At 51.1% G+C, this 26,676-nt stretch overlaps 2 protein-coding genes and 1 long non-coding RNA gene across 13 annotated transcripts in view; 2 read left to right on the top strand and 1 right to left on the bottom strand.

Moving 5' to 3' along the window:
* The first annotated feature begins 46 nt into the window (after nt 1-46).
* SPATA33 (spermatogenesis associated 33) lies at nt 47-25,411 on the top strand. 8 transcript variants are annotated; one of them, XM_065537255.2, is made up of 5 exons: nt 47-209; nt 511-684; nt 11,356-11,871; nt 14,267-14,480; nt 15,541-15,835. In XM_065537255.2, exons 1-3 carry the CDS (start codon nt 173-175, stop codon nt 11,367-11,369), a joined length of 225 nt encoding a protein of 74 aa, XP_065393327.1. In that variant the 5' UTR covers nt 47-172; the 3' UTR covers nt 11,370-11,871; nt 14,267-14,480; nt 15,541-15,835. The 8 variants fall into 8 exon arrangements, with proteins under 8 accessions (XP_065393327.1, XP_073884234.1, XP_065393326.1 ...); XM_074028133.1 differs by lacking the exons at nt 14,267-14,480; nt 15,541-15,835 and adding an exon at nt 25,080-25,411; XM_065537254.2 differs by lacking the exon at nt 11,356-11,871.
* Nucleotides 324-26,676, top strand: part of CDK10 (cyclin dependent kinase 10) — a 36,498-nt gene continuing 10,145 nt past the window's right edge. For all 4 annotated transcript variants that reach the window (XR_010583847.2, XR_012429434.1, XR_010583856.2 and 1 more), the window contains exon 1: nt 324-472. The gene's annotated coding sequence lies outside the window, so the exon portion shown is untranslated. The remainder of the gene's footprint in view (nt 473-26,676) is intronic.
* LOC102129068 (uncharacterized) lies at nt 23,390-26,667 on the bottom strand. Its single transcript, XR_001487490.4, has 2 exons — nt 26,478-26,667; nt 23,390-23,663 (listed from the first exon to the last, which is right to left on the bottom strand). It is a non-coding gene; the product is annotated as an uncharacterized lncRNA (long non-coding RNA).

Raw genomic sequence — 26,676 nt, forward strand, 5'->3', positions numbered from 1 at the left:
CGAGAGGATGGTGGCCGGTCCCGCGAGAGGAGCGGGGCGGGGCTGCGCGGCGCGCGGTCGCCATGGTGACGCGCGCCGCGGCCGCGAGAACTTCTTGTCGGTCGTTCAGGGCTGCGCGGCCGCGGAGGTGCGGGGACCCGGGCTTGCGCCGGCGGGGGCGGTGGGCTCACCTATGGGCCTTTCCAAAAGCAAACAGAAACCCAGGAAAGGTAAAGGGGGCGCAGGCGCTGGGCTCCCCGCGTCTCCGCCCCTCGGCGCGGGCCCAGGGCGGGGCTGGGCGGGGCGGCGCGAGCGCAGGCGCCGACCTCGGCTCGGGGCGAACCGTTCCTGCCGCCGAGTCCGCCACGGACGGCGCCTTAAGTGTCTTCCCGCCTGAGGCGGTTACGGAAACGGAGAGACTCGAGACTGAAGCCAGCTTATTCTAGACCCAAACAGGCGACTGAAGACGATGGGACCCACTGCCCTGGATTCGGTAAGTCCCGGGTCTGACGCGTGATCCGTATGTTTCAGGGGAGGAGCAAAAGAAGGAATCCATCTATTCGGTTCCAAAATCTAAGGATAAGTTGATGGAGAAGCATTCGCAGGAAACCAGGCAGGCAGACAGGGAGTCGGAGAAGCCTGTGGACAGCCTCCACCCGGGGTCCGCGGCAGCCAAGCACCCGTCGCCGGCGGCTTCGCAGGAAGGTAGGAGACGGCGGGAGGGAGCGAAGCGAGGTCAGCGGCTTGGAGGATCTGGGGCTGGGGTGAGGAGCCTATACCGGATGGACACTAGTAGCAGGCACGCGCCCTAAAGTTGAAACTGGTTTGTTTTAGGAACTTTAGGAGGTAAATATCCAGAATTCTTGGTTGAAAACGTAAGTTTAATGAAAATGTAAGTCAGTTCCCGAGTGAAAAGTGTGTACCAGGTGGTCGAGGGGCTGAAGCAGTGTGCGTGTGTCTCACCTGAGGTTCTCCTGGAGGGCTGGGCATGGTGGTGCCACCGGGAATCCCTCAGCCTCCGCACACTGGAACAGAGCCTTGGGAGGCCGTCCCAGGCTGGAGTGTAGCTCTCCGAGGGCTGCTGGCGCAAGCACATTGTGGAGGGTGACTGAGGGGTAGAACCTGGGTGCGACAAAGGCGTCCTTTATAACAGCCTAGTGTGACCAGACCTTTGGGTGTGTGTGGGGAAGATGAGGCCCTAACCGTAGGAAGAAGCTAGAATACAAAGTTTTCCATCAGTTTTACCACATGGAGCTGGAAGTGTTAAATAGTTTAAACAACGGAGATGCTGCCTGGCGCAGTTAAACCTGTCGTCCCAGCTACTTGGCGGACTGAGGCAGGAGGATCTTTTGAGCCCAGAAGTTCAAGACCAGTTTGGGCAACATAGTGAGACCTGTCTCTACAAAAAACAAATATTTAAAAATAAAAAACGAGGGCGGCATGATGGGGTCTGTGCCTACCAACAGGGAAGCAAGTTCCCAGGGGAGGTGGCCCCATCAGAGACCCATTGCTGTTGGCCCAGTGGGAGCCAGCAAGGCCTTGCAGTAAGAATTTCAGAAGGGTCAAGCAGGCAGAACCCGCAGAGCCTGTCATCTGAGGAGATTGGGGGCCTGTGCGAGGAGGAAGTGTTTGTTTCATCACAAGAATGAACCACTCGGCCGGGCACGGTGGCTCACGCCTGTAACCCCAGCACTTTGGGAGACCAAGGTGGGTGGATCACTTAAGGTCAGGAGTTCAAGACCAGCCTGGCCAACATGGTGAAACCCCATCTCTACTAAAAATACAAAAATTAGCTGGGCATGGTGGCATCTGCCTGTAATCCCAGCTACTCAGGAGGCTGAGGCGGAGAATTGCTTGAACCGGGACCTGGGAGGCGGAGGTAGCAGTGAGCGGGATCGCGCCACTGTACTCCAGCCTAGGCTATAGAGTGAGACTGTCTCAAAAAAAAAAAAAAAAAAAAAAAAAAAAAGAACCACTCGGGTCAGACAAGAAAGAGTGTCGGGAATGACTGGCCTGCTAGGCAGAGGAGCTGGGTCTGGACTGGTTCAGATAGGCTTGTGGGATCAAGAGCTGGAAGTAGGAGGCTCTGGGCCTTGGACTTGGAAGAAAGGCCTGGATTTGAATTCCTAGCTTTGAAACCTCTCGCTAGAGGGTGGAAGTCTGCAGGAATAGCATCACCTTAGGGTGGCAGTTTGGAAAATGCTACCTGTCTGTCAGGGTGCTTTTAGCTGAAAGTTACAGAAAAGCTAAGTAAACACAGTTTTAACGCAGGGATTTAATGTCTCACAAATGAAGGGTCAGAGGCAGGGCTTCCAGGTTGGCTTGTTAGCACAGCCGTGACATCAAGGGCTTTGCATGTCTCTTCCTGACCACTCTCAGTGTCCACAGCCCCCAGTGAGTGTACAGCCCCCACACGCAGGCAGGACTGCGTCTACTTCAAAGGCGTTGCTCCTTGCTTTATATTAGCAAGGAAACCTTTCCCAGGCTTCGCCTGCCCAGCCTCTCTAGGACACACTCAACAGTGCAGATTCCGCAGGGGCTGGAGGGAGCTGTGAAGCGCAGCAGTGGGCAGGACCTCTACCAGCAACGGAAGTGGGGGAAGGAGGACCGCCTGTTGGAAAGGCGCCAGCAGTGCCTGTCACACCAGAGGTGTGGGAGGAAGGTGGACATGAAGGGAAAACAACAGAGTGAGGACAGAGTTTCAGGAGAGAAGATGAAGTGTGCACGCTCTCCGCGCGGTGACGGGCTGCACGACGGTGAGGAGCAGGCTGCTGACTCCTTTGCCACACCGTGAAGGATCCTGAAGGTGGGACGCTAAGTGAGAAAAGCCAGAGGAAAGACCACTCATACTGCAATTCCCTTTACATGAAATGTCCAGAAAAGACGAACACATTGCAGAGAGAAGCAGATGAGTGGTTGCTGGGCAGGAATGGGAGTCGACCACAGCTGAACACAAGGGGCCTTTGGAGGGTGACGGAAGTGGTTTAACCTGAATCTGAGCCTGGGAAGCAGTGCAGTTAGCAGTCCTGGTCCCTAAGCCCGTCCTGGGGACTTTGGAGGGTGATGGAAGTGGTTTAACCTGAATCTGAACCTGGGAAGCAGTGCAGTTAGCAGTCCTGGTCCCTAAGCCCGTCCTGGGGACTTTGGAGGGTGATGGAAGTGGTTTAACCTGAATCTGAACCTGGGAAGCAGTGCAGTTAGCAGTCCTGGTCCCTAAGCCCTTCCTACAGGAGCCAGACTTGTGAGTGAACAAGCCGTCAGTGATTCCAGGCTCTGGCTGGATCCTGGAGTCGTCTCAGCTTGAGGTGTGCACCTCAGGGGGAGCCAGCATCAGTGTCCAGCCCTAAGAGCCGCCCTGGACGTCTCAGTGAGTCTTTAGATGCCTGCAGCTGCCTGGGCAACCGCAGGTGATACCTGTCCTGCCAAACCTGTCCTGAACCCATAAAATCCAGAGAAAAGCAAGTAGTCGTTTTAAGCTGCTGAGGCTTGGGGTAAATTACTATGGAGCAGTAGTGACCAGAACGGAAGGGCCATGATGGGGAGACAGTTTGGCCGTGAGCTAATCACTGTGGCAGCTGTTGGGATATTGATATGGCTTGGCTGTGTCCTCACCCAAATCTCATGTTGAATTCCCACATGTGGGAAGAACTGGGTGGGAAGTGACTGAATCATGGGGGCAGGTCTTTCCCATGCTGTTTTCGTGATAGTGAATGAGTCTCACGAGATTCGATGGTTTTAAAAACGGGAGTTTCCTGCATAAGCGCTCTCTCTTCTCGCTGCCATCCGTGTAAGACGTGACTTGCTCCTCCTCGCCTTCCGCTGTGATTGTGAGGCCTCCCCAGTCATGTGGAACTGTAAGTCCATTAAACCTTTTTCCTGAATAAATTATTCAGTCTCTGGTATGTCTTTATTAGCAGCATGAAAACGGACCGATACAGATATATTATACTGTTATCATAACCACTGCTGTATATGCTTAAATTTTTGCGTTACAAAATTCACAAACATACAAACAGATCTAACACATCACAGATTTACAGTCAGCTTATTCCACAGTGTTGGAAATTCTACCACAAATAAAGAACTTGGGGAAAAAGGAAGGAAATGTTAGAAGGAAACCTGAGAGACCTAGAACCTGGGCTCAGTCACTCCTGAGACAGTCAGATTGGGTATTTGGGGATGAGTCAGTGTTAATTTTCTTAGATGTGGCAGTGCTATTGTAGTTATGCTAAAACACAATCCCTATCTGATAAAGAGGTATACTGCAACATTTATGGGTAAAATCATGTCTGAAATTACTTAAAGATACTCAGGACGCTGGGCGCGGTGGCTCATGCTGTAATCCTAGCACTGTGGGAGGCCAAGGCGGGCGGATCACTTGAGTTCAGGAGTTCGCCTGGCCAACATGGCAAAACCCCGTCTCTACAAAAAATACAAAAAAATTAGCTGGGCGTGGTGGTGTGCACCTGTAATTCCAGCTAGTTTGGAGGCTGAGGCAGGAGAATCGCTTGAACCCAGGAGGCAGAGGTTGCAGTGAGCCAAGATCATCCCTGGGCGATGGAGCGAGACTCCATCTCAAAAAAGAGATAGGAAAAAAATGAAGAAAGAACAAGACAAGAAAATACTGATTGAGGCTGAGCGCTGCTTAGGTGCAATAGAAAATATTCTATTTTCTTGTGTGTTTGAACACTTTCTTTTTTCTTTTTTTTTTTTTGAGATGGAGTTTTATTTACTCTTGTTGCCCAGGCTGGAGTGCAGTGGTGCGATCTCAGCTTTCAGCTCACTGTAGCCTCTGCCGCCCAAATTCAAGAGATTCTCCTGCCTCAGCCTCCCAAGTAACTGGGATTACAGGTGCCCGCCACCATCCCCAGCTAAATTTTTTTGTATTTTTAGTAGAGATGGGGTTTCGCCACATTGGCCAGGCTGGCCTTGAACTCTTGGCTTCAGCTGATCCACCTGCCTCAGCCTCCCAAAATACTGGGATCACAGGCATGGGCCACCGTGCCCAGCTGGTTTAAACACTTTTGTAACTTTGTTTGTTTGTTTTGAGACTTCTGCCTCCCTGGTTCAAGCGATTCTTCTGCCTCAGCTTAAGGCAACCGCCACCATGGCTGGCTAATTTTTGTATTTTTAGTAGAGATGGGGTTTCACCATATTGGACAGGCTGATCTCAAACTCCTGACCTTGTTATCCGCCCGCCTCGGCCTCCCAAAGTGCCAGTATTACAGGTTTGAGCCACCGCGCCCGGCCTGTAACATTTTTATGAAGGTAGAGTATGCTTGATTGCAAGAAAATTTTGAATAAGAAGAAAAATGGAACACTTCTACGAGCTATTAAAAAATATCATGCTGAGTGAAAAAAGCCAATTGCAGAAGGTCACATGCTGTATGATTCAATTTCTTCTTTTTTTGAGATGGAGCCTCGCTCTGTCGCCCAGGCTGGAGTGAGTGGCGCGATCTCGGCTCACTGCAAGCTCCGCCTCCCGGGTTCGCGCCATTCTCCTGCCTCAGCCTCCTGAGTAGCTGGGACTACAGGTGCCTGCCATCACACCTGGCTTATTTTTTGTTGTATTTTTAGTAGAGACGGGGTTTCACCGTGTTAGCCAGGATGGTCTTGATCTCCTGACCTCGTGATCCTCCCGCCTCCGCCTCTCAAAAGTCCTGGGATTACAGGCGTGAACCACCGCGCCCGGCCCAAAACAAATTTTAAATGAGGTGGAAGGATCACTTGAGTCTGGGTGGTTGGGGCTTTGTTGAGTCTTGGTCGTGCCACCACCTGCTGCTGTCACGGGAGCCTTCGGGTGTCACTTTGCCGGAAACCTCTGTGACCGCAGCACTTCTGCCTGGGTTTTGCTCACAGCTGCTGGGCTTGTACTGTCCACTCAGCCAGCAGACTGCACTCGGCTCACACTCCTAGTCCAGATCCCACACCTGCAAACGGCGAGCCAGGTAGACAACAGTGAGCGGTGTGTGGGAGAGCAAGTGTGGGGTCTGGCCGCTGCGCACAGCCAGGCTTTAGGCCATCCCTGGCTTAAAGGTGGGGCTTCACTGGGGCCCTGCTCCTTTCTGCCCAAGAGCCTTTCTGCCTCCTGCTGCTATTAATCGTGTTGTCCGTGGTGTCCAGGCTGTTCGTGTGAGGGATGCCTGCAGGCTCAGGCTGGACTGCCCTCAGGTCCCCCTCACCTTTCTCCCCATGCTCGTCAGGACCTGAAGTCTGGAGGGGGATCGAGACGGTGGGGGCTGGCTTGTCAGCATTGCCTTGAGTGCATGTACACCTGGCCAGGTCATGGCAGTGCCTGGGCTTGGCCTCAACTTTGCTCTGAAATTGGAGTGGGCAGTGGGAATTGGAGTGGGCAGTGGAAATTGGAGCGGGCGGTGGGAGTCGGAGCGGGCGGTGGGAGTTGGAGCGGGCGGTGGGCATTGGAGTGGGCAGTGGGAATTGGAGTGGACATTGGAGTGGGCAGTGGGAATTGGAGCGGGCAGTGGGAGTCGGAGCGGGCGGTGGGAGTCGAAGCGGGTGGTGGGAATTGGAGTTGGCAGTGGGAATTGGAGTGGGCATTGGAGTGGGCAGTGGGAATTGGAGCGGGCAGTGGGAGTCGGAGCGGGCGGTGGGAGTCGAAGCGGGTGGTGGGAATTGGAGTTGGCAGTGGGAATTGGAGTGGGCAGTGGAAGTGGGGAGAGACCAGACAGTGGGAGCAGGCACTGCTGAGCCTGCAGGGGTTGGGGGTGCTTCCTCGGCCCTGAGAGTACAGGGATGCCCAGGGCCATGGCTGTGGCTGGGTTGGGCCCCTGCCGCATCCACTCAGGAGGGGGAGGCTCCTGCCTGTTCCTGTCTCCCGTGGGATCTGTGGAGCACGCAGCCCTGGCCACGCCTTGTCTGCTGCAGCTGATGCCTTTGCAGTGGCTGCTCCAGGTGGGCTGCGCCTGCCCTCACTGCCTGGGTCACCGGAGTGAGACCCTGACCCCCCCCAAAAAAAGAGAAAAAGTGGAAAATAGGCAAATGTTTTTATAAGTTTGGAATAGGGAACACCTTTCTAAGTTCATAGTCTCTTTGTGGAAATGTAAGTTGACGTAGTCTCTACAGAAAAGTTTGACAGTATTTACCAAAATTTGAAGTGAATTATACCCATTTACCCAGAAGTTCTAGTAATTTACCAATAGATAAACCCTCCAAAGAGTGTGAACACATAAATGCAAGAATGTTCACTGTAGCACTGTCTGAAAAAGATAAAAATTGGGAATAGGCTGGGCGCAGTGGCTCACACCTATCATCTCAGCACTTTGGAAACTGAGGCAGGAGGCTCCCTTAAGTCCAAAAGTTTGAGACCAGCCTGGGCAACACAAGGTGACCTCATCTCTACTGAAAAGAAAAAGAAGTGAGCCAGGTATGGTGGTGTGGGAATAATACGGTCCCACAGGTGAGATCTGTGGTCCCAGCTACTCAGGAGGCTGAGGTAGGAGGATCACTTGGGCCTGGGAGGTCAAGACTGTAGTTTGCTATGATCACATCTACGAATAGCCACTGCACTCCTTCCTGGGCTACAGAGTGAGACCCTGTCTGTAAAAATGGCAGAAAAGGGCTGGCACAGTGGTTCATGGCTGCTGTAATCCCAGCGCCTTGGAAGGGTGAGGTGGGAGAATAATAACTGGAGCCCGAGAGTTTGGGACCAGCCTGGGCAACATGGCAAAACCCTGAGTGTACAAAAAATTTTATTTTATTATTTTTATTATTATTTTTTTTTGAGACCGAGTCTGGCTCTGTGGCCCAGGCTGGAGTGCAGTGGCGCGATCTAAGCTCACTGCAAGCTCCAGCTCCCGGGTTCACGCCATTCTCCTGCCTCAGCCTCCCGAGTAGCTGGGACTACAGGCGCCCGCCACCTCGCCCGGCTAATTTTTTGTATTTTTAGTAGAGACGGGGTTTCACCGTGTTAGCCAGGATGGTCTCGATCTCCTGACCTCATGATCCTCACGTCTCGGCCTCCCAAAGTGCTGGGATTACAGGCTTGAGCCACCGCGCCCGGCCTCAAAAAATTTTAAAATTAGCTGGGTGTGGTGGTGCATGCTGGTGGTCCCAGCTACTCGGAAGGCTGGAGTGGGAGGATCATTTGAGCCCAGGAAGTTGAGGCTTCAGTGAGCCATGATCATGCCACTGCATTTCAGCCTGGGCCACAGACCAAGATCCTGTCTCAAAAAAAGAAAAAGGGACATCTCTCAGTGCTTAATGCAGCTGTGGGGCATTCGGCAGCTGACACAGATGAGGCTCTGTAACACAGCACCGCAGGCAAGGGGAGAGGCCGAGGCCTGAATACCCCATCAGACGAGCCTTGGGCAGGCGACTTGGCCTCTCCACCTTCCCCATCTGGTTAGCCTTGGGCAGGCGAGTTGGCCTCTGTGGCTCCCTAGTCTGACGAGCCTTGGGCAGGTGGCTTGGCTTGTCTGTGCCTTAGTTTTGTCTGTGAAATGTGGGTTGTCAGAGACTATAGCAGAAGCTGCCGTGTGTCATTTTTCACTGTTCTAGGGCTCACAACAGGTACACGATAAAAGCCAGCACTGTCGGCCGGACGTGGTGGCTCACACCTGTAATCCCAGCACTTTGGGAGGCCGAGGCGGTGGATCACCTGAGGTCGGGAGTTTGAGACCAGCCTGGCCAATGTGGAGAAACCCCATCTCTACTAATAATACAAAAATTACCTGGACGTGGTGGCGGGAGCCTGTAGTCCCAGCTGCTCGGGAGGCTGACGCAGGAGAATCACTTGAACCCGGGAGGCAGAGGTTGCGGTGAGCCGAGATCACACCACTGCACTCCAGCCTGGGTGACAGAGGCGAGACTCGGTCTCAAAAACTACTAATCATAAAATAATAAACCGGCACTGCCATTGCCAGCTGTCCATCCTACCTCGCATCCAGGTTCGTGAGCTGTCAAGTGTCCCCACAAAGCTGTAGAACAACATACCCACTGTAATTATGTTTCTGTGAAAAGGTGACTGTGAGTCTTCTAACCCTGTACCACACACACGTGTGCAGAGCGAGCGAGCTCCGTCCTGCCCTCCCAGAAGTCCGTAGCATGACAGTCCAGGAAGGGGGCGGGTGGACAGCCAGGAGAGCAGCCGGCGAAGGAGCACTTCCGCTTCGCACTTGGCAATGCTCGGCAGGCTCAGCAGTTTCACAGGTGTCAGGCGTTCCTTGTAACCTTAACAAGTTTCAGAAAATGTGAGAGGCCAGGCGCGGTGGCTCAAACCTGTAATCCCAGCATTTTGGGAGGCCGAGACGGGCGGATCACGAGGTCAGGAGATCGAGACCATCCTGGCTGACACAGTGAAACCCCTTCTCTACTAAAAAATACAAAAAACTAGCCGGGCGAGGTGGCGGGCGCCTGTAGTCTCAGCTACTCGGGAGGCTGAGGCAGGAGAATGGCGGGAACCCGGGAGGCGGAACTTGCAGTGAGCTGAGATCCGGTCACTGCACTCCAGCCTGGGCGGCAGAGCCAGACTCCGTCTCAAAAAAAAAAAAAAAAGAAAATGTGAGCAACATCAGAAATGTTCATTTCTAGAACATTCTAATGAATAAAGTTCTGGACAGAGGGCTTTACCAGAATTAGAAAGCTTTGAAGTGGAAATGATGTCTCTGAACCTTGAGCTCTGAGGCGGCCCCTGCCGGGACATGTGCCCTCTCTCCTTCCGGTGCCGGTCGCCCTGACGCCATCCTGCCGCGGACGGTGGAAGTGTTTCTCCCGTTTTCTTCCCTGAAAAAGGGTGTCCAGCATCAGCAACCCTCATGGCTGAGTTGCAAATCCATGAAGCCCTGGAATGTTCATGGACAGTTTTGATCACTTTTGGACTCACCCATTTCTTCTGCTAACCATACATCTAATTCCTTTCCTCTGACCAATGGCAGGAGGTGGAAGGAGCTTTCCACACATCTACTAAATGCCTGGATGTTTTTTCCTCTAGAGAAACCTGATGTAAAGCAAAAGTCCAGCAGGAAGAAAGTGGTCGTTCCACAGATCATCATCACGCGAGCGTCAAACGAGACACTCACCAGCGGCAGTTCCAGCGGGAGTGACCAACAGAGAACCATTCGGGAGCAGGAGGACTGGGGCCCCTACTGGCGGCACAGGAACCCCAGCACAGTAGATGCCTACAGTTCACATCTCAAAGAATAAACAAGCACCCTTGCATGGCACTCGTTACTCCCTGCAATAGGCGTCTCAGGAAGGGCCGCCCCACCCTGTGAGAAGCCAAGGCTCCTTCTCCAGTGATCTCGGGGAGGGTGCACCAGGCCTGCCCCACCTGTGAGAAACCACAGCCCCCTTCTCCAGTGATCTCGGGGAGGGTGCACCAGGGCCGCCCCACCCTGTGAGAAGCCAAGGCCCCTTCTCCAGCGATCTCGGGGAGGGTGCACCAGGGCCGCCCCACCCTGTGAGAAGCCAAGGCCCCTTCTCCAGCGATCTCGGGGAGGGTGCACCAGGCCTGCCCCACCTGTGAGGAACCAAGGCTCCTTCTCCAGTGATCTCGGGGAGGGTGGCACCAGGCCTGCCCCACCTGTGAGGAACCACAGCCCCCTTCTCCAGTGATCTCAGGGAGGGTGGCACCAGGCCTGCCCCACCTGTGAGGAACCACAGCCCCCTTCTCCAGTGATCTCGGGGAGGGTGTACCAGGGCCACCCCACCTGGCTGTGAGAAACCAAGGCCCCTTCTCCAGTGATCTCGGGGAGGGTGCACCAGGCCTGCCCCACCTGTGAGGAACCAAGGCCCCTTCTCCAGTGATCTCAGGGAGGGTGGCACCAGGCCTGCCCCACCTGTGAGAAACCAAGGCCCCTTCTCCAGTGATCTCGGGGAGGGTGGCACCAGGCCTGCCCCGCCTTGGAGAAGCTGCGGCCCCTTCTCCAGTGCCGTTTGGTCCTGCCTTCCCCAAAGCTGCTTACAGCTCAGTCGAGGCAAGAGTGACTGGCTCAGAGAGCAAGCTTTGTGGTGATAAATGAATAAATTAGTATGTTCATGTTGGAAGTGGCTGGCTGTGCAGAGTGATGGACAGCAGATGGCATCTTACATTCTGATTCGCGGTGGACAGTTAAAACACTTGCCTTTGTTTCAGAAGGAGACGATGTGAATACTTGGAAGTTATAGTGAATAAGATGCCCCCAAACTTGAGGAAAAGGTCAGATTCTAAGAGCTAAACATTAAGATGTAATGTTCCAGAACAAAGAGGTACAAAGTCGACTAACGGGCCCCAGGGCTCCTTGCTTGACTGTAATCTGACTCAGCTTATTAAAAGGCCCTAAAGAAGAATGTGGAGTGTGTGCTGGGGGCATGGGATAGCCATAGCACTGAGGCTTTGGAAGTGGCCTTGCCAACGCTGTCCTGTCTTTCTGCCCACAGATGAGGGCTCCTGAGTGTGGAAGGCCATGGAAGGGACCTGAGTACAACGGCATGAGACAAGTTATCAGGTGGCTGCACCCTCTCCAGCAACCCTCAGCTCAGGCTAGACTTCCCCCTGTGTTGAGAAGGCTCTGCCCTGTCTGGAAGCCTGATGCGTTTAGTGACAGTGTGGTTGCTTTATTAGTTTCCAGTCTGGCCAACAAGCTTCCCATGCAGTCTCCCGTTGGCTTGTTTCAGTGGCCAGCGGAGAGTCCTGGACACAGACCTGTCAGGTGCCAGCGGGAGGGAGCCTGCTGCCTGCCACACACATACAATTTCTAATCCATACAGGCCTATGTAGTATATACACACATACACAGAGCCTTAGGAATCGGGAAAGGCCAGTCAAAACCTGGGACGCTAATTTCACTCTGCCACAAGAAAAAAAATAAGCTGAAAGATGAGTCACGCAAGAAACTGCTTCCTTTTTGTTCCTAAGCAGAGAGCTACAAATAACAAGTTAAAGTCTCTCCACAGGTAGCTACTCCTTGTTCACCTTGTGTGAAGTGCCAATGTGTTTTTTAATACTTTAAGTTCGACAGTACATGTGTACAACGTGCAGGTTTGTTACATATGTATACATGTGCCATGTTGGTGTGCTGCACCCATTAACTCGTCATTTACATTAGGTGTTTCTCCTAATGCTATCCCTCCCCACTCCCCATACCCCACAACAGGCCCTGGTGTGTGATGTTCCCCTTCCTGTGTCCAGGTGATCTCATTGTTCAATTCCCACCTATAAGGGAGAACATGCGGTGTTTGGTTTTCTGTCCTTGCGATAGTTTGCTGACAATGATGGTTTCCAGCTTCATCCATGTCCCTACAAAGAACACGAACTCATCCTTTTTTATGACTGCATGGTATTCTATGGTGTATATATGCCATGTTTTTTTAATCCAGTCTATCATTGATGGGCATTTGGGTTGGTTCCAACATGGAGAAACCCCATCTCTACTAATAATACAAAAATTAGCCGGGCGTGGTGGTGGGAGCCTGTAATTTGGAGATACTCCATCTCCAAAACTAATAGTAATAAACCAGCACTGCCATTGTGTAGTATACACACACACACACAGTCTTTGCTATTGTGAATAGTGCTGCAATAAACATATGTGTGCATGTGTCTTTATAGCAGCATGATCCTTACATCTTATAATCCTTTGGGTATATACCCAGTAATGGGATGACTGGGTCAAATGGTATTTCTAGTTCTAGACCCTTGAGGAGTCGCCACACCGTCTTCCACAATGGTTGAACTAGTTTACAGTCCCAACAACAGTGTAAAAGTGTTCCTGTTTCTCCACATCCTCTCCAGCACCTGTTGTTTCCTGACTTTTTAGTGATCGCCATTCTAACTGGTGTGAGATGGTATCTCATTGTGGTTTTGGTTTTTTTTTTTTTTTTTTGAGACGGAGTCTCACGCTGTTTCCCAGGCTGGAGTGCAGTGGCGCGATCTCGGCTCACTGCAAGCTCCGCCTCCCGGGTTCCCGCCATTCTCCTGCCTCAGCCTCCTGAGTAGCTGGGACTACAGGCGCCCGCCACCGCGCCCGGCTAATTTTTTGTATTTTTAGTAGAGACGGGGTTTCACTGTGGTCTCGATCTCCTGACCTTGTGATCCGCCCGCCTCGGCCTCCCAAAGTGCTGGGATTACAGGCTTGAGCCACCGCGCCCGGCCTTTTTTTTTTTTTTTTGAGACGGAGTCTGGCTCTGTTGCCCAGGCTGGAGTGCAGTGGCCGGATCTCAGCTCACTGCAAGCCCCGCCTCCCGGGTTCACGCCATTCTCCTGCCTCAGCCTCCCAAGTAGCTGGGAGTACAGGCGCCCGCCACCTCGCCCGGCTAATTTTTTTTTTGTATTTTAGTAGAGACGGGGTTTCACCGTGTTAGCCAGGATGGTCTCGATCTCCTGAACTCGTGATTCGCCCGTCCCGGCCTCCCAAAGTGCTGGGATTACAGGCTTGAGCCACTGCGCCCGGCCCTCATTGTGGTTTTGATTTGCATTTCTCTGATGGTCAGTGATGATGAGCATTTTTTCATGTGTCTGTTGGCTGCATAAATGTCTTCTTTTGAGAAGTGTCTGTTCATATCCTTCACCCACTCTATCAAAAAGTGGGTGAAGTGCCAATTTACTGAGCATGAGACAAATACATAATTGACTCCTTTTGTCTTGTGACACGTGGATTCAAGGAGGTACCATGCCCTCCCTCCTTCCCCTCCAGCCCCTTTAAACACTGAAGCCCTCAGCATCATCTTTGGAGGAAGGTACAGACTTGGCTGTCATGCACACATCCTTAACCTTGGCCAAATAAACCTCTAAGGTGACTGAGAGCTGTCTCAGATACTTGTTGGCTTAACAAGTTGGCGACCATGCAGGGACTCAGAGTGGAGGTGGCCCCGCCCTTTGACAGAGTTTCTGCTGGTGCTTAGGACCAGTTTGGGCTTTCAATATTTATTGCTCAGGACAATGGGACAATTGGCTGAGATTGGGGGCCCCGCCACCCTGCAGAGAATCTCTGATCTCCCGGAACTTGGTTGAGGTCTGAGGTTTATTTTGCGTGCAACGCCTTTCCCTTTTCTGGTGTTTCACTTGCTTCCAACAAAGAAGGCGAGTTTCCTGCTTCCGTAATGATGGGGAGCAGGAGAGTTCCCTGGAGTTTCCAGGATGGTAGAGAGCAGTCTAAAGCCTGGGCCCCGTTCCTAGGTAAGTAGCAGAATTGGGGTTCTGTCTTGGAAGTCCTCAATGACTAAAGCTAAGATGAACAACTGGCTGGTCTTAATTTCTTAGTATGCTCAGTAAATGTATAAATTGTGGGATTGTTTGTTTTGCTTAACTGCTTTTTATTTGTTTCTGTGTTTGCTATTTTTGCTGTTTCAGTCTTTTTCCCATTGGATTTGATGAACTCTGTTAGACTTGGTCAGATCTGAAGGAAACTTCCAAATTGTGGGAAACGAGGCCTCTGAATTAACTGAATTCCCACAGCTGGGAAAAAGGAAAAATAAAAAGCCAGAAAAAGGGAAAACGAGATTTTGACCACCTGATGGGCTTTATTTGCATAACAAGGCCACCTTTTCCCAGCCAAGCCCGAAGAGTAAGTGCCATCACCTCATGCTGCAGTTCAGTGGGTAGAGTCGGCCGTTTTTCCACCAGGACAGCCCAGGTTTGCTTCCTACACCGTTTCTGGTTTGAAATTTGTGTTACTTTTGAAATATCAGCAATTTGTCCCAGCTGAAATAAGATAGTGAGATTTAAAGATTTAAAAGGAATTTTTTTTTTTTTAATTGAGATGGAGTCTCACTCTGTTGCCCAGGCTGGAGTGCAGTGGCGTGATCTCAGCTCACTGCAACCTCTGCCGCCCAGGTTCACGCCATTCTCCTGCCTCAGCCTCCCAAGTAGTTGGGATTACAGGCACTAGCCACTGCACCTGGCTAATTTTTGTATTTTTAGTAGAGACGGGGTTTCACCATCTTGACTAGGCTGGTCATGAACTCCTAACCTTGTGATCCACCCTCCTTGGCCTCCCAAATTGCTGGGATTACAGGCATGAGCCACTGCGCCCAGCCAAGAGGATTTTTAAAAGGGTTTAATGGTCAAAAGTAAACCTAAAGCTAATATCCGACATATTAGCTTAATTAAGTCCGTATGCCACATACACATATACAGACCCCTGTGTAGAAGAGAAGGCACCAGACTCCTTTTTGGGGAGAAAGTTCTGTTTTTTTTTTTTTTTTTTTTTTTTTTTTTTTTTTTTTTTTGACACGGAGTCTTGCTCTGTGCCCCAGGCTGGAGTGCAGTGGCGTGATCTCGGCTCACTGCAAACTCCGCTCCCCCGGGTTCACGCCATTCTCCTGCCTCAGCCTCCCGAGTAGCTGGGACTACAGGCGCCCGCCACCTCGCCCGGCTAATTTTCTTGTATTTTTAGTAGAGACGGGGTTTCACCGTGTTAGCCAGGATGGTCTCGATCTCCTGACCTCATGATCCGCCCGTCTCGGCCTCCCAAAGTGCTGGGATTACAGGCTTGAGCCACCGCGCCCGGCCAAGTTCTGTTTTTCTTACGGAACCCCAAGAGTGGAAACAAACACGTTCCTCTCAGATCTTAAATTGCTTGCTATTGTATTGTGTTACCTCATTTTTTTTTTTTACTAAAATAGTTGACACAGGACTTTTTGGGGTGCTGCTTCTCCAGCTGGAGGCCTGTGTGGCCAGTGGTGCTCCTACCTGGGTCTCGCTGGGCTCCAGGCTTGCCACTGGAGGTACCCCGCCCACCTAGCCCGGCCGTGGGATCTGCGCTCAGCCCGTGACTGGACTGCGCTTGCCACAACCTGCTTCTGCCTTGGGCACTGGTGTCTGGAGAGGGGGAATGTGCAGGCACCCAAAACGTGGAGATGCTGGGAGCCGCAGAGCCAAGGATGCCACAGCGTCATTGTTCCCACTGCATGCGGTCTGGTGAGTGGGGTGTGTTACAGTGTCACCCCCCCCTTTTTTTTTTTTTTTTGAGACGGAGTCTCGCTCTGTCCCCCAGGCTGGAGTGCAGTGACCGGATCTCAGCTCACTGCAAGCTCCGCCTCCCGGGTTTACGCCATTCTCCTGCCTCAGCCTCCCGAGTAGCTGGGACTACAGGCGCCCGCCACCTCGCCCGGCTAATTTTTTGTATTTTTAGTAGAGGCGGGGTTTCACCGTGTTAGCCCGGATAGTCTCGATCTCCTGACCTCGTGATCCGCCCGTCTCGGCCTCCCAAAGTGCTGGGATTACAGGCTTGAGCCACCGCGCCCGGCCTCTTTTTTTTTTTTTTGAGACAGAGTCTCACTCTGTCGCTAGGTCAGAGTGCAGTGGCACAGTCTTGGCTCACTGCATCCTCTGCCTCCTGGGTTCAAGCGATTCTCCTACCTCAGCCTCCTGAGTAACTGGGACTACAGGTGCGTTGCCACCACGCCCAGCTAATTTTTTTTTGGACAGTTTCGCTCTTGTTGCCCAGGCTGGAGTGCAATGGCGTGATCTTGGCTCACCGAGACCTCCGCCTCCCAAGTTCAAGCAATTCTCCTGCCTCAGCCTCCCGAGTAGCTGGAATTACAGGCGTGCGCCACCACGCCTGGCCGATTTTTTGTATTTTTAGTAGAGACGGGATTTTACCATGTTGGCCAGGATGGTCTTGATCTCTTGACCTCATGATCCGCCCACCTCAGCCTCCGAAAGTGCTGGGATTACAGGTGTGAGCCACCGCGCCCAGCCATCACCCTCCTTTTGTATCTGTGATTCAGCAAGTCCCAAATTCTTCTCCCATGTCCAAGAAAAATGAAGTTATGCAGACAACCGGAGGGTGAGCAGGACAGAGTTTTGTTGAGCAACAGAACAGTTCTAGTGGAGAGGGGAACTGAAGTGGGCAGCCCCATACTCAAAGTTGGGTAGGCCCCCACTGAAGTCCCCCACCGTGCACAGCTTATAATTTTATGTTTGACTTGGCATTTTTTTTTTCTGAGAAGGAGTCTTGCTCTGTCACCCAGGCCACAATGCGGTGGTGCGATCTCGGCTCACTGCAACCTCCGCCTCCCGGGTTCAAGTGATTCTCCTGCCTCAGACTCCTGAGTAGCTGGGATTACAGGTGCCCACCACACCTGGCTAATTTTTGTATTTTTAATACAGACAGGGTTTCACCATGTTAGTCAAGCTGGTCTTGAACTCCTGGCTTCATGATCCGCCTGCCTCGGCCTCCCGAAGTCCTGGGATTACAGGTGGCATTCATTTTTAATGTCCCTCTAGCACAGTCAGACTCTCCCTCTGTATTTTGAGATGTCGATTTTGCTGATTTTTCACCTAAGAGTTCTTCCTGTGGTATGTGAATTTAGGGCTATCAAGCTGAAAATTGCCTAGGACAATGAAACAGGTTATCAAGAAATTGGGTTTAGGCCAGGTACAGTGGCTCAGGCCTGTAATCCCAGCACTTTGGGAGGCTGAGGCGGGTGGATCACAAGGTCAGGAGTTCCAGACCAGCCTGGCCGACATGGTGAAACCCTGTCACTATTAAAAATACAAAAATTAGCAGCCAGGCGCGGTGGCTCACGCCTGTAATCTCAGCACATTGGGAGGCTGAGGTGGGTGGATCACTTGAGGTCTGGAGCTCGAGACCAGCCTGGCCAAGATGGTGAAACCCTGTCTCCACTAAAAATACAAAAATTAGCCGGGTGTGGTGGCGTGCACCTGTAATCCCAGCTGCCCAGGAGGCTGAGGCAGGAGAATCTCTTGAACCCAAGAAGTGGAGGTTGCAGTGAGCTGAGATTATGCCACTGCACTCCAGCCTGGGTGACAGAGTGAGACTCCATCTCAAAAACAAAAAAAAAAGATTGAAAGAAAGAAATTGGAAGTTTAAAATAGTAAGAACAAAAGGGTCTTAGGCATCTTCTGTGTGTCTAATACAACTGTGAATCTATGAGTCATGTGTACAATGTTTCACTACCAAAAATATATAAAAGGGTTTTAATTAATTCGGTTAAAGGAAAAAAAGCACTTAAATACTGTATCAGGAAAATATAAACTTTTTTTGAGGCAGAGTCTCGCTCTGTCACCCGGGCTGGAGTGCAGTGGCGCAGTCTCTGCTCGCTGCAAGCTCGGCCGCCCGGGTTCACGCCATTCTCCATTTTTTTTTTTTTTTTTTTGAGACAGAGTCTCGCTGTCGCCCAGGCTGGAGTGCAGTGGCCGGATCTCAGCTCACTGCAAGCTCCGCCTCCCGGGTTCACGCCATTCTCCTGCCTCAGCCTCCTGAGTAGCTGGGACTACAGGCGCCCGGCTAGTTTTTTGTATTTTTTAGTAGAGACAGGGTTTCCCTGTGTTAGCCAGGATGGTCTTGATCTCCTGACCTCGTGATCCACCCGTCTTGGCCTCCCAAAGTGCTGGGATTACAGGCTTGAGCCACCGCTCCCGGCCTATCACAGTTTTCTTAAGTAATCTAGGTGAACTATTTTTAAAAGTTAATCAGGTAAATATAATGGAATATATACCTGTAAATAAGCTTGCAATAATTTCAAATCAAAAGTTATATTAAATAATAGACACCCATTAAATGTCTAGGTCATTTCTAATTTTCCTTAAAAACAATTATATTTTAGGAAAAAATGTTTCTTAAAAAATGTTCTTATGAAAAGGAAACAGGCCAGGCGCAGTGGTTCAAGCCTGTAATCTCAGCAGGTTGGGAGGCCGAGGCAGGTGGATCACTTGAGTTCAGGAGTTCCAGATCAGCCTGGCCAACATGATGAAACCCCATGTCTACTAAAAATACAGAAATTATCCAGGCATGGTGACATGCCTGTAATTACATGCCTGTAATCCTAGTGGTACTTTGGTAGGCCAAGCTGGGTGGATTGCTTGAGCACAGGAGTTTGAGACCAGCCTGGGCAACATAGTGAGTTGTCTTTAAAAAACAAATATATGGGCCGGGCGCGGTGGCTCAAGCCTGTAATCCCAGCACTTTGGGAGGCCGAGACGGGCGGATCACGAGGTCAGGAGATCGAGACCATCCTGGCTGACACGGTGAAACCCCGTCTCTACTAAAAAAAATACAAAAACTTAGCCGGGCGAGGTGGTGGGCGCCTGTAGTCCCAGCTACTCGGGAGGCTGAGGCAGGAGAATGGCGTAAACCCGGGAGGAGGAGCTTGCAGTGAGCTGAGATCCGGCCAGTGCACTCCAGCCTGGGCGACAGAGCGAGACTCCGTCTCAAAAAAAAAACAAAAACAAATAAATGGCCGGGCGCAGTGGCTCACGCCTGTAATCCCAGCACTTTGGGAGGCCGAGGCAGGTGGATCACGAGGTCAGGAGATTGAGACCATCCTGGCTAACATGGTGAAACCCCATCTACTGAAAATACAAAAAATTAGTTGGGCGTGGTGGCGGGCGCCTGTAGTCCCAGCTACTCAGGAGGCTGAGGCAGGAGAATGGCAAGAACCCAGGAGGCGGAGCTTGCAGTGAGCAGAGACTGTGCCGCTGCACTCCAGCCTGGGTGACAGAGCGAGACTGTCTCAAAAAAAAATTAAAAAAAAAAAAATTACAGATGTAAAGATAGTTATAAGGAGGTATTTATAGTAGGAAAAGTTAAAAGGAAAATAATTTCATATGGGAAAGAATCTTGTATGCTAAATTTTTGTTCTAAAATGGCTGGTTATTTTGGAAAGAGGGATGTTCAGGATAAAACAGGAAGACCAAGTATATTATAAATGGTTTGTGTAAGTTGTGATAAAGTTTGTAAAAAGATTTATATATACACATATATGTATATTTTAGACGGAGTCTTACCCTGTTGACTGGGCTGGAGTGCAGTGGTGCAATCTCGGCTCACTGCAAGCTTCGCTTCCTGGGTTCATGCCATTCTCCTGCCTCAGCCTCCCGAGTAGCTGGGACTACAGGCGCCCGCCACCACAACTGGCTAATTTTTTGTATTTTTAGTAGAGACGGGGTTTCTCCATGTTGGCCAGGCTGGTCTTGAACTACTGACCTCAGGTGATCCACCGCCTTGGCCTTCCAAAGTGCTGAGATTACAGGTGTGAGCCACCACGCCCAGCATTACAAATTATTTTTATTTTTTTAATTTTTATTTATTTTTTATTTATTTTTTATTTTTTATTTTTTTTGAGACGGAGTCTCGCTCTGTCGCCCAGGCTGGAGTGCAGTGGCGCGATCTCGGCTCACTGCAAGCTCCGCCTCCCGGGTTCACGCCATTCTCCGGCCTCAGCCTCCCGAGTAGCTGGGACTACAGGCGCCCGCCGCCTCGCCCGGCTAGTTTTTTGTATTTTTTAGTAGAGACGGGGTTTCACCGTGTTCGCCAGGATGGTCTCGATCTCCTGACCTCGTGATCCGCCCGCCTCGGCCTCCCAAAGTGCTGGGATTACAGGCGTGAGCCACCGCGCCCGGCCTATTTTTATTTTTATAGATAGAGTCTCGTTCTGTCACCCAGGCTGAAGTGCAGTGGTGTGATCTCGGTTCACTGAAACCTCCTCCTCCCGGGTTCAAGCGATTCTCCTGGCTTAGCCTCCCAAGTAGCCGGGATCACAGACGCACACCACCATGCCTGGCTACTTTTTGTATTTTTAGTAGAGACGAGGTTTTGTCATGTTGGTCAGGCTGGTCTAGAACTCCTGACCTCAAGTGATCCGACTGCCTTGGCCTCCCAAAGTGCTGGGATTACAGGCGTCAGCCACCATGCCTGGCCTGAAAATTATATCTTGTGGTCACGATGATTACAATTTAATAGATTTGTTTATAAAAGTTTAGAGATTTAATTGACCTTATGCTGTCTTTATCATTTGAGAAATTCTCTCAAAGAATAAAGGTTTCTACATTTTTTTTTTTTTTTTTTTGAAATCTTTTGAGTTATCTCAGCACCGTAAGAAAGGTAAAAACAGGGCCGGGCGCGGTGGCTCAAGCCTGTAATCCCAGCACTTTGGGAGGCCGAGACGGGCGGATCACGAGGTCAGGAGATCGAGACCATCCTGGCGAACACGGTGAAACCCCGTCTCTACTAAAAAATACAAAAAACTAGCCGGGCGAGGCGGCGGGCGCCTGTAGTCCCAGCTACTCGGGAGGCTGAGGCAGGAGAATGGCGTAAACCTGGGGGGCGGAGCTTGCAGTGAGCTGAGATCTGGCCACTGCACTCCAGCTCGGGCGACAGAGCCAGACTCCGTCTCAAAAAAAAAAAAAAAAAAAAAAAAAGAAAGGTAAAAACAGGAAAAAAATAAGAAAATAAAAAAAGAGGAATCTGTGAGTTACCACTGTGGCTAAGTGACTTATTTTTCAGTGTCCTGTGATCCTATTTAGTGATAGCAACTGTTTTAAACTTTTTATATTTGACAAACTTTCCAAAATCAAATTCTTTCTTCAATTCTCATTAATTTTTATTTTTCTTTTTTTTGTGATGGAGTCTCACTCTGTTGCCCTGGCTGGAGTGCAGTGGGCAATCTCGGCTCACTGCAACCTCCACCTCCTGGGTTCAAGCGATTCTCCTGCCTCAGCCTCCCGAGCAGCTGGGACTACAGGTGCCGGCCACCACACCCGGCTAATTTTTATTTATTTTTTCTTTTTGAGACAGAGTCTTGCTGTGTCGCCCAGGCTGGAGTGCAGTGGCAAGATCTCAGCTCACTTGAACTTCCGCCTCCCGGGTTCACGCCATTCTCCTGTCAGCCTCCCGAGTAGCTGGGACTACAGGCGCCCGCTACCACACCTGGCTAATTTTTCTGTATATTTTAGTAGAGACAGGGATTCACTGTGTTAGCCAGGATGGTCTTGATCTCATGACCTTGTGATCCATCCACCTCAGCCTCCCAAAGTGCTGGGATTACAGGCGGGAGCCACCGTGCCTGGCAATTTTTTGATATTACGTCCCCTGATGTCCAAAAAGAGATATATGGCTTATTTGGTATAACGAAATCATACAGGAAGCATTTTTAAATGTGAAATGGTGTTTTTCTTGGGATTATATTTATAAATGTGTTGTTAGTGTGTGTTCCAAAATTGTATGTCTGTGATTCTGATGTCTTAGTATATGGGATTAGCAGTAGTTATGATTATTATGTAAAATTATTGTGTGCCACATAAGTAACCAAATTTGCTTGCCAATTATGTCTTTTTTTTTTTTTTTCTTTTTTCTGAGACAGAGTCTTGCTCTATGGCCCAGGCTGGAGTGCAGTGGTGCAATCTTGGCTCACTGCAACCTCTGCCTCCTGGATTCAAGCGATTCTCGTACCTCAGCCTCCAGAGTAGTTGGACTGCAGGTGCATGCTACCACGGCCAGCTAATTTTTGTATTTTTAGTAGAGACAGGTTTTTTTTTTTGAAACAGAGTTTTGCTTTTGTTGCCCAGGCTTGGAGTGCAATGGCACGATCTCGGCTCACTGCAACCTCCACCTTCTGGGTTCAAGCAGATCTCCTGCCTCAGCCTCTCAAGTAGCTGGGATTACAGTCATGTACCACCATGCCTGGCTAATTTTGTATTTAGTAGAGACAGGGTTTCACCATGTTGATGAGGCTGGTCTCGAACTCCTGACCTAAAGTGATCCACCCACCTCAGCCTCCCAGAGTGCTGGGATTATAGGTGTGAGCCACTGTGCCCAGCCAAGACAGGGTTTTGCCATGTTAGCCAGGGTGGTCTCAAACTCCTGACCTCAAGTTATCTGCCTGCCTTGGCCTCCCAAAGTGCTGGGATTACAGGCATGAGCCACTGTGCTCGGCCTCAATTATGTCTTTAACTGTGGCTAAGATTTTGTCATCCACAATTGTTTTTTTACTCTGATCCTTTTGTAGGGCGGTTTATAGTCAGCTATAGAACTCCAAGGTACTCTTCAATATAAGTTTCTGATCACTTTAGAGATTGTGCCATTAGAATAGAGTGAAAAACTTCCAAGACTCTCATTGACAGCTGCTATATTCATGAGGATTGTTCATCCAGTATTGGGCAAAAAGAGTTAATTTTATGGACTAAACTAATATAAGACTGAAATAATCTTTTTACATTTTTGCTTAAAACATTACTGATCCTTTCTGTTCTTTCAGAACCAAGAAAACTTTTTTAACTTTGAGCTATTTGCAGCTTTTAGCAATTGAGTAAAGTACACTCCTGTGAGAAAAATTTGGAACATATATATATATATTTTAAATTTTGCTTGAGTAGCATATCTCTTTCTGATTTCTCCAAAAATTGGGAACTATTTGTGAGCACTATTTAAAAAAAAAAAAAAAGTTTTCCTCTCCTTTCCCCTATCTGTATTCTAATGTCAATAGAATTATGTGCACAAGTGCAGTACAATCTGTTTTCTCTTGTAATAGGACATAATTAGAGACCCTGCATATTTCACCAAGGCTTTGACTGGAATGGTATGCTCTCACATATAAACAGGCTGCTTTAAGCAATCCAGGTTGACTTATAGAGCCCATAAAAGCCCTTGGGAAAACTGGCTTCATACTGTATCCGCCCGGCAGGTTCTTCTTGCCCAGATGGAGTCAGTTGATCAAGGTGGGGAAACTGCAATATAGAAAGGGTTTAATTCACATGGACAAGTGATTATTACTGAAATCAGTCTCCCCAAGAACTCAGGGACGGGTTTTCCAAAGGTCGTTTGGGGGAAAGGGTAGGGTAGCCGGGCAGTGGTGCTTGCTGCTGGCTGGTTGTGGTGCTTGCTGCTGGCTGGTTGGGGGGGCCATCGTAAGGTGAGACAGGACCCTCCTTTGCTGAGTCACTTCTGGGTGGGACTCTAGGAGTAGTTGGCAGGTCCAGTGAAGCCATCATCAGCCAGTGGGTCCTGTTGGAACCGTAGGTACGAGACATGCAAAAAACCCTTGAGAGATATTGCAAAAGGCCAGTCTTAGGTTCCAATAGCATTGTGATCTGCAGGACCTCTGGAATAATGGCTGACAATTGTTGATGTCTACATCTTAGCAGAATTCAGGCTCCTTTCCTCTCCCTAGCCTGGTGGCCCCTCATTAGTTTTACAAATACAGTTGAGTTTTGGGGAGGGGCTATTATCATTTAAACTATAAACATCTCCCAAAGTTAGCCCAAGAATAACTGAAGGCCGCTTGAAAGCTAAAGGTCAAAGGGGGTTTGGCTAGATCAGATCTTCCCCAACTGGCATAATTTTCTCAGTGATACAATTTTTGTGCCCAGTCACAACACCCCCATTTTCTTATTTCTCTTTTTCTGAGACGGAGTCTCTCTCTGTTGCCCAGGCTGGAGTGCAGTGGCGCAATCTCAGTTCACTGCAAGCTCCGCCTCCCGGGTTCATGCCATTCTCCTGCCTCAGCCTCCCAAGTAGCTGGGACTACAGGCACCCGCCACCATGCCTGGCTAATTTTTTGTATTTTTTAGTAGAGACGGGGCTTCACTGTGTTAGCCAGGATGGTCCCAATCTCCTGACCTCGTGATCTGCCCGCCTTGGCCTCCCAAAGTGTTGGGATTACAGGCGTGAGCCACCGCGCCCGGCCAACACCCCCATTTTCTATACCACACTGAACTCCTCCATTTTCTACATGCTGATCAAAACCAATCTGAATGGAGTCTAGGTCTGGCTGTGGGCTGTTGGGAACAGGGCCCCAAACCTGGCCATAAACTGGCCCCAAAAGTGGCCATAAACAAAATCACAAAATCTCTGCAGCACTGTGACATGCTCATGATGGCCATGATGCCCATGCTGGAAGGCTATCCATCTACTGGAATGAGGCTCATCCAGGGAGGAAAACCGCTCAGAGGCGTTCCTGAACTTAGCATGAGCGATCTGTGCCTTAAGGACGTGCTCCTGCTGCAGATAACTAGCCAGACTCATCCCTTTATTTTGGCCTATCCTTTTATTTCCTGTAAGAAATGCTTTTAGTTAATCTATAATCTACAGAAACAATGCTCATCACTGGCTTGCTGTCAATAAATACGTGGGTAAATCTTTGTTCGCGGCTTTCAGCTCTGAAGGCCGTGAGACCCCTGATTTCCCACTCTACACCCTGTATTTCTGTGTGTGTGTCTTTAATTCCTCTAGTGCCGCTGGGTTAGGGTCTCCACGACCGAGCTGGTCTCAGCAGTGGGCAGTGGTTTAGGCCCTGCTTGCTCAACTGGATTTCAACAGTGAAGCCAGATTAGTGGACATGCTGGCTGCCCCTGATCCTGGACCTGGACCAACGGCACTTCCTAAACGTTCCACGTCGACTTTTCTTTCTCCACCTTCCAGGGCTGGGCTGTGAGATTGAAGAGGAAGGTGCCTGTGAGAATGGCTTCTATCAGCTTCAGAGGTCAGGTCTTCCATGAGTGAGGGGAGGTATCTACTTTGCAGCACCTTGTTAGGGAATGCTGACACAGCTACCTCTTCCCGCCCAGAAGCTAAGCTTAAATGCCACCCCTCAACGGAGCTTCTCTCCTGTCTTTCACTTGCTGCTGCTTATTTCTGTCACAGAACTTGACAGCATCGACATCGGCGCTTGTTTCCTTCAGTCTCCCGGAGTCCCCATGTCCTGAACACAGAGGAGGCACCCAAATGCGTGCTGAAGCCCACAACCCTGGACCAAGTGACCTGACCCTCACCTGGAGGACCTTCACCTTCACCTCTCACCTGGAGGACCCTCTGACCTGGAGGACCCCTCACCTGGGGGACCCTCTTACATGGAGGACCCCTCACCTGGGGGACCCTCACCTGGAGGACCCCTCACCTGGGGGACCCTCTCACCTGGAGGACCCTCACCTGGAGGACTCTGACCTGGAGGACCCCCTCACCTGGAGAACCCTCTTACCTGGAGGACCCCTAACCTGGGGGACTCTCTGACCTGGAGGACCCCTCACCTGGGGGACCCTCTTACCTGGAGGACCCCTAACCTGGGGGACTCTCTGACCTGGAGGACCCCTAACCTGGGGGACCCTCTCACCTGGAGGACCCTCACCTGGAGGACCCCTCACCTGGGGGACCCTCTCACCTGGAGGACCCTCACCTGGAGGACCCCTCACCTGGGGGACCCTCTCACCTGGAGGACCCTCTTACATGGAGGACCCCTCACCTGGGGGACCCTCACCTGGAGGACCCCCTCACCTGGAGAACCCTCTTACCTGGAGGACCCCTAACCTGGGGGACTCTCTGACCTGGAGGATCCCTCACCTGGGGGACCCTCTGACCTGGAGGACCCCTCACCTGGGGGACCCTCTCACCTGGAGGACCCTCACCTGGAGGACCCCTCACCTGGGGGACCCTCTCACCTGGAGGACCCTCTTACATGGAGGACCCCTCACCTGGGGGACCCTCACCTGGAGGACCCCCTTACCTGGAGAACCCTCTTACCTGGAGGACCCCTAACCTGGGGGACTCTCTGACCTGGAGGATCCCTCACCTGGGGGACCCTCTGACCTGGAGGACCCCTCACCTGGGGGACCCTCTCACCTGGAGGACCCCTCACCTGGGGGACCCCCTCACCTGGGGGACCCTCTCACCTGGAGGACCCTCACCTGGAGGACCCCTCACCTGGAGGACCCTCTTACCTGGAGGACTCTTACCTGGAGGACCCTCTCACCCCTACCTAGAGGACCTCGCCATATGAAGGACTCCCACCTGGAGGACCCTCTTACCTGGGGGACCCCATCTCACCTGGAAGACCTTCATCTGAATAATCGCCGTGGCCTCCCACTACGGCGCAGCCGGGTCGGGTGCCCGGGCTTCACCCTAAAATAAGGCCCGAACTGCAGCAGTCGGAGCGGGTCCCTGGGGCGGAGCGCCTAGGGCGGACCCGCGGGAGCGTCTCTTGGTAACCGTTGGTAAGGAGAGGAAGCCCGGAAAGGAGCTTTCG

Source organism: Macaca fascicularis, chromosome 20, assembly GCF_037993035.2.
Source record: "Macaca fascicularis isolate 582-1 chromosome 20, T2T-MFA8v1.1".
Taxonomy (NCBI): Eukaryota; Metazoa; Chordata; class Mammalia; order Primates; family Cercopithecidae; genus Macaca; species Macaca fascicularis.

What these genes read in the sequence shown, in the direction of transcription:
- SPATA33 (XM_005592824.4), top strand. Translation starts at nt 173, where the DNA reads ATGGGCCTTTCCAAAAGCAAACAGAAACCCAGGAAAG. An exon ending in CAAACAGAAACCCAGGAAAG is followed by an intron (nt 210 to 510) that starts GTAAAGGGGGCG and finishes CGTATGTTTCAG; the next exon opens with GGGAGGAGCAAAAGAAGGAA. An exon ending in GCCGGCGGCTTCGCAGGAAG is followed by an intron (nt 685 to 9,928) that starts GTAGGAGACGGC and finishes TTTTTCCTCTAG; the next exon opens with AGAAACCTGATGTAAAGCAA.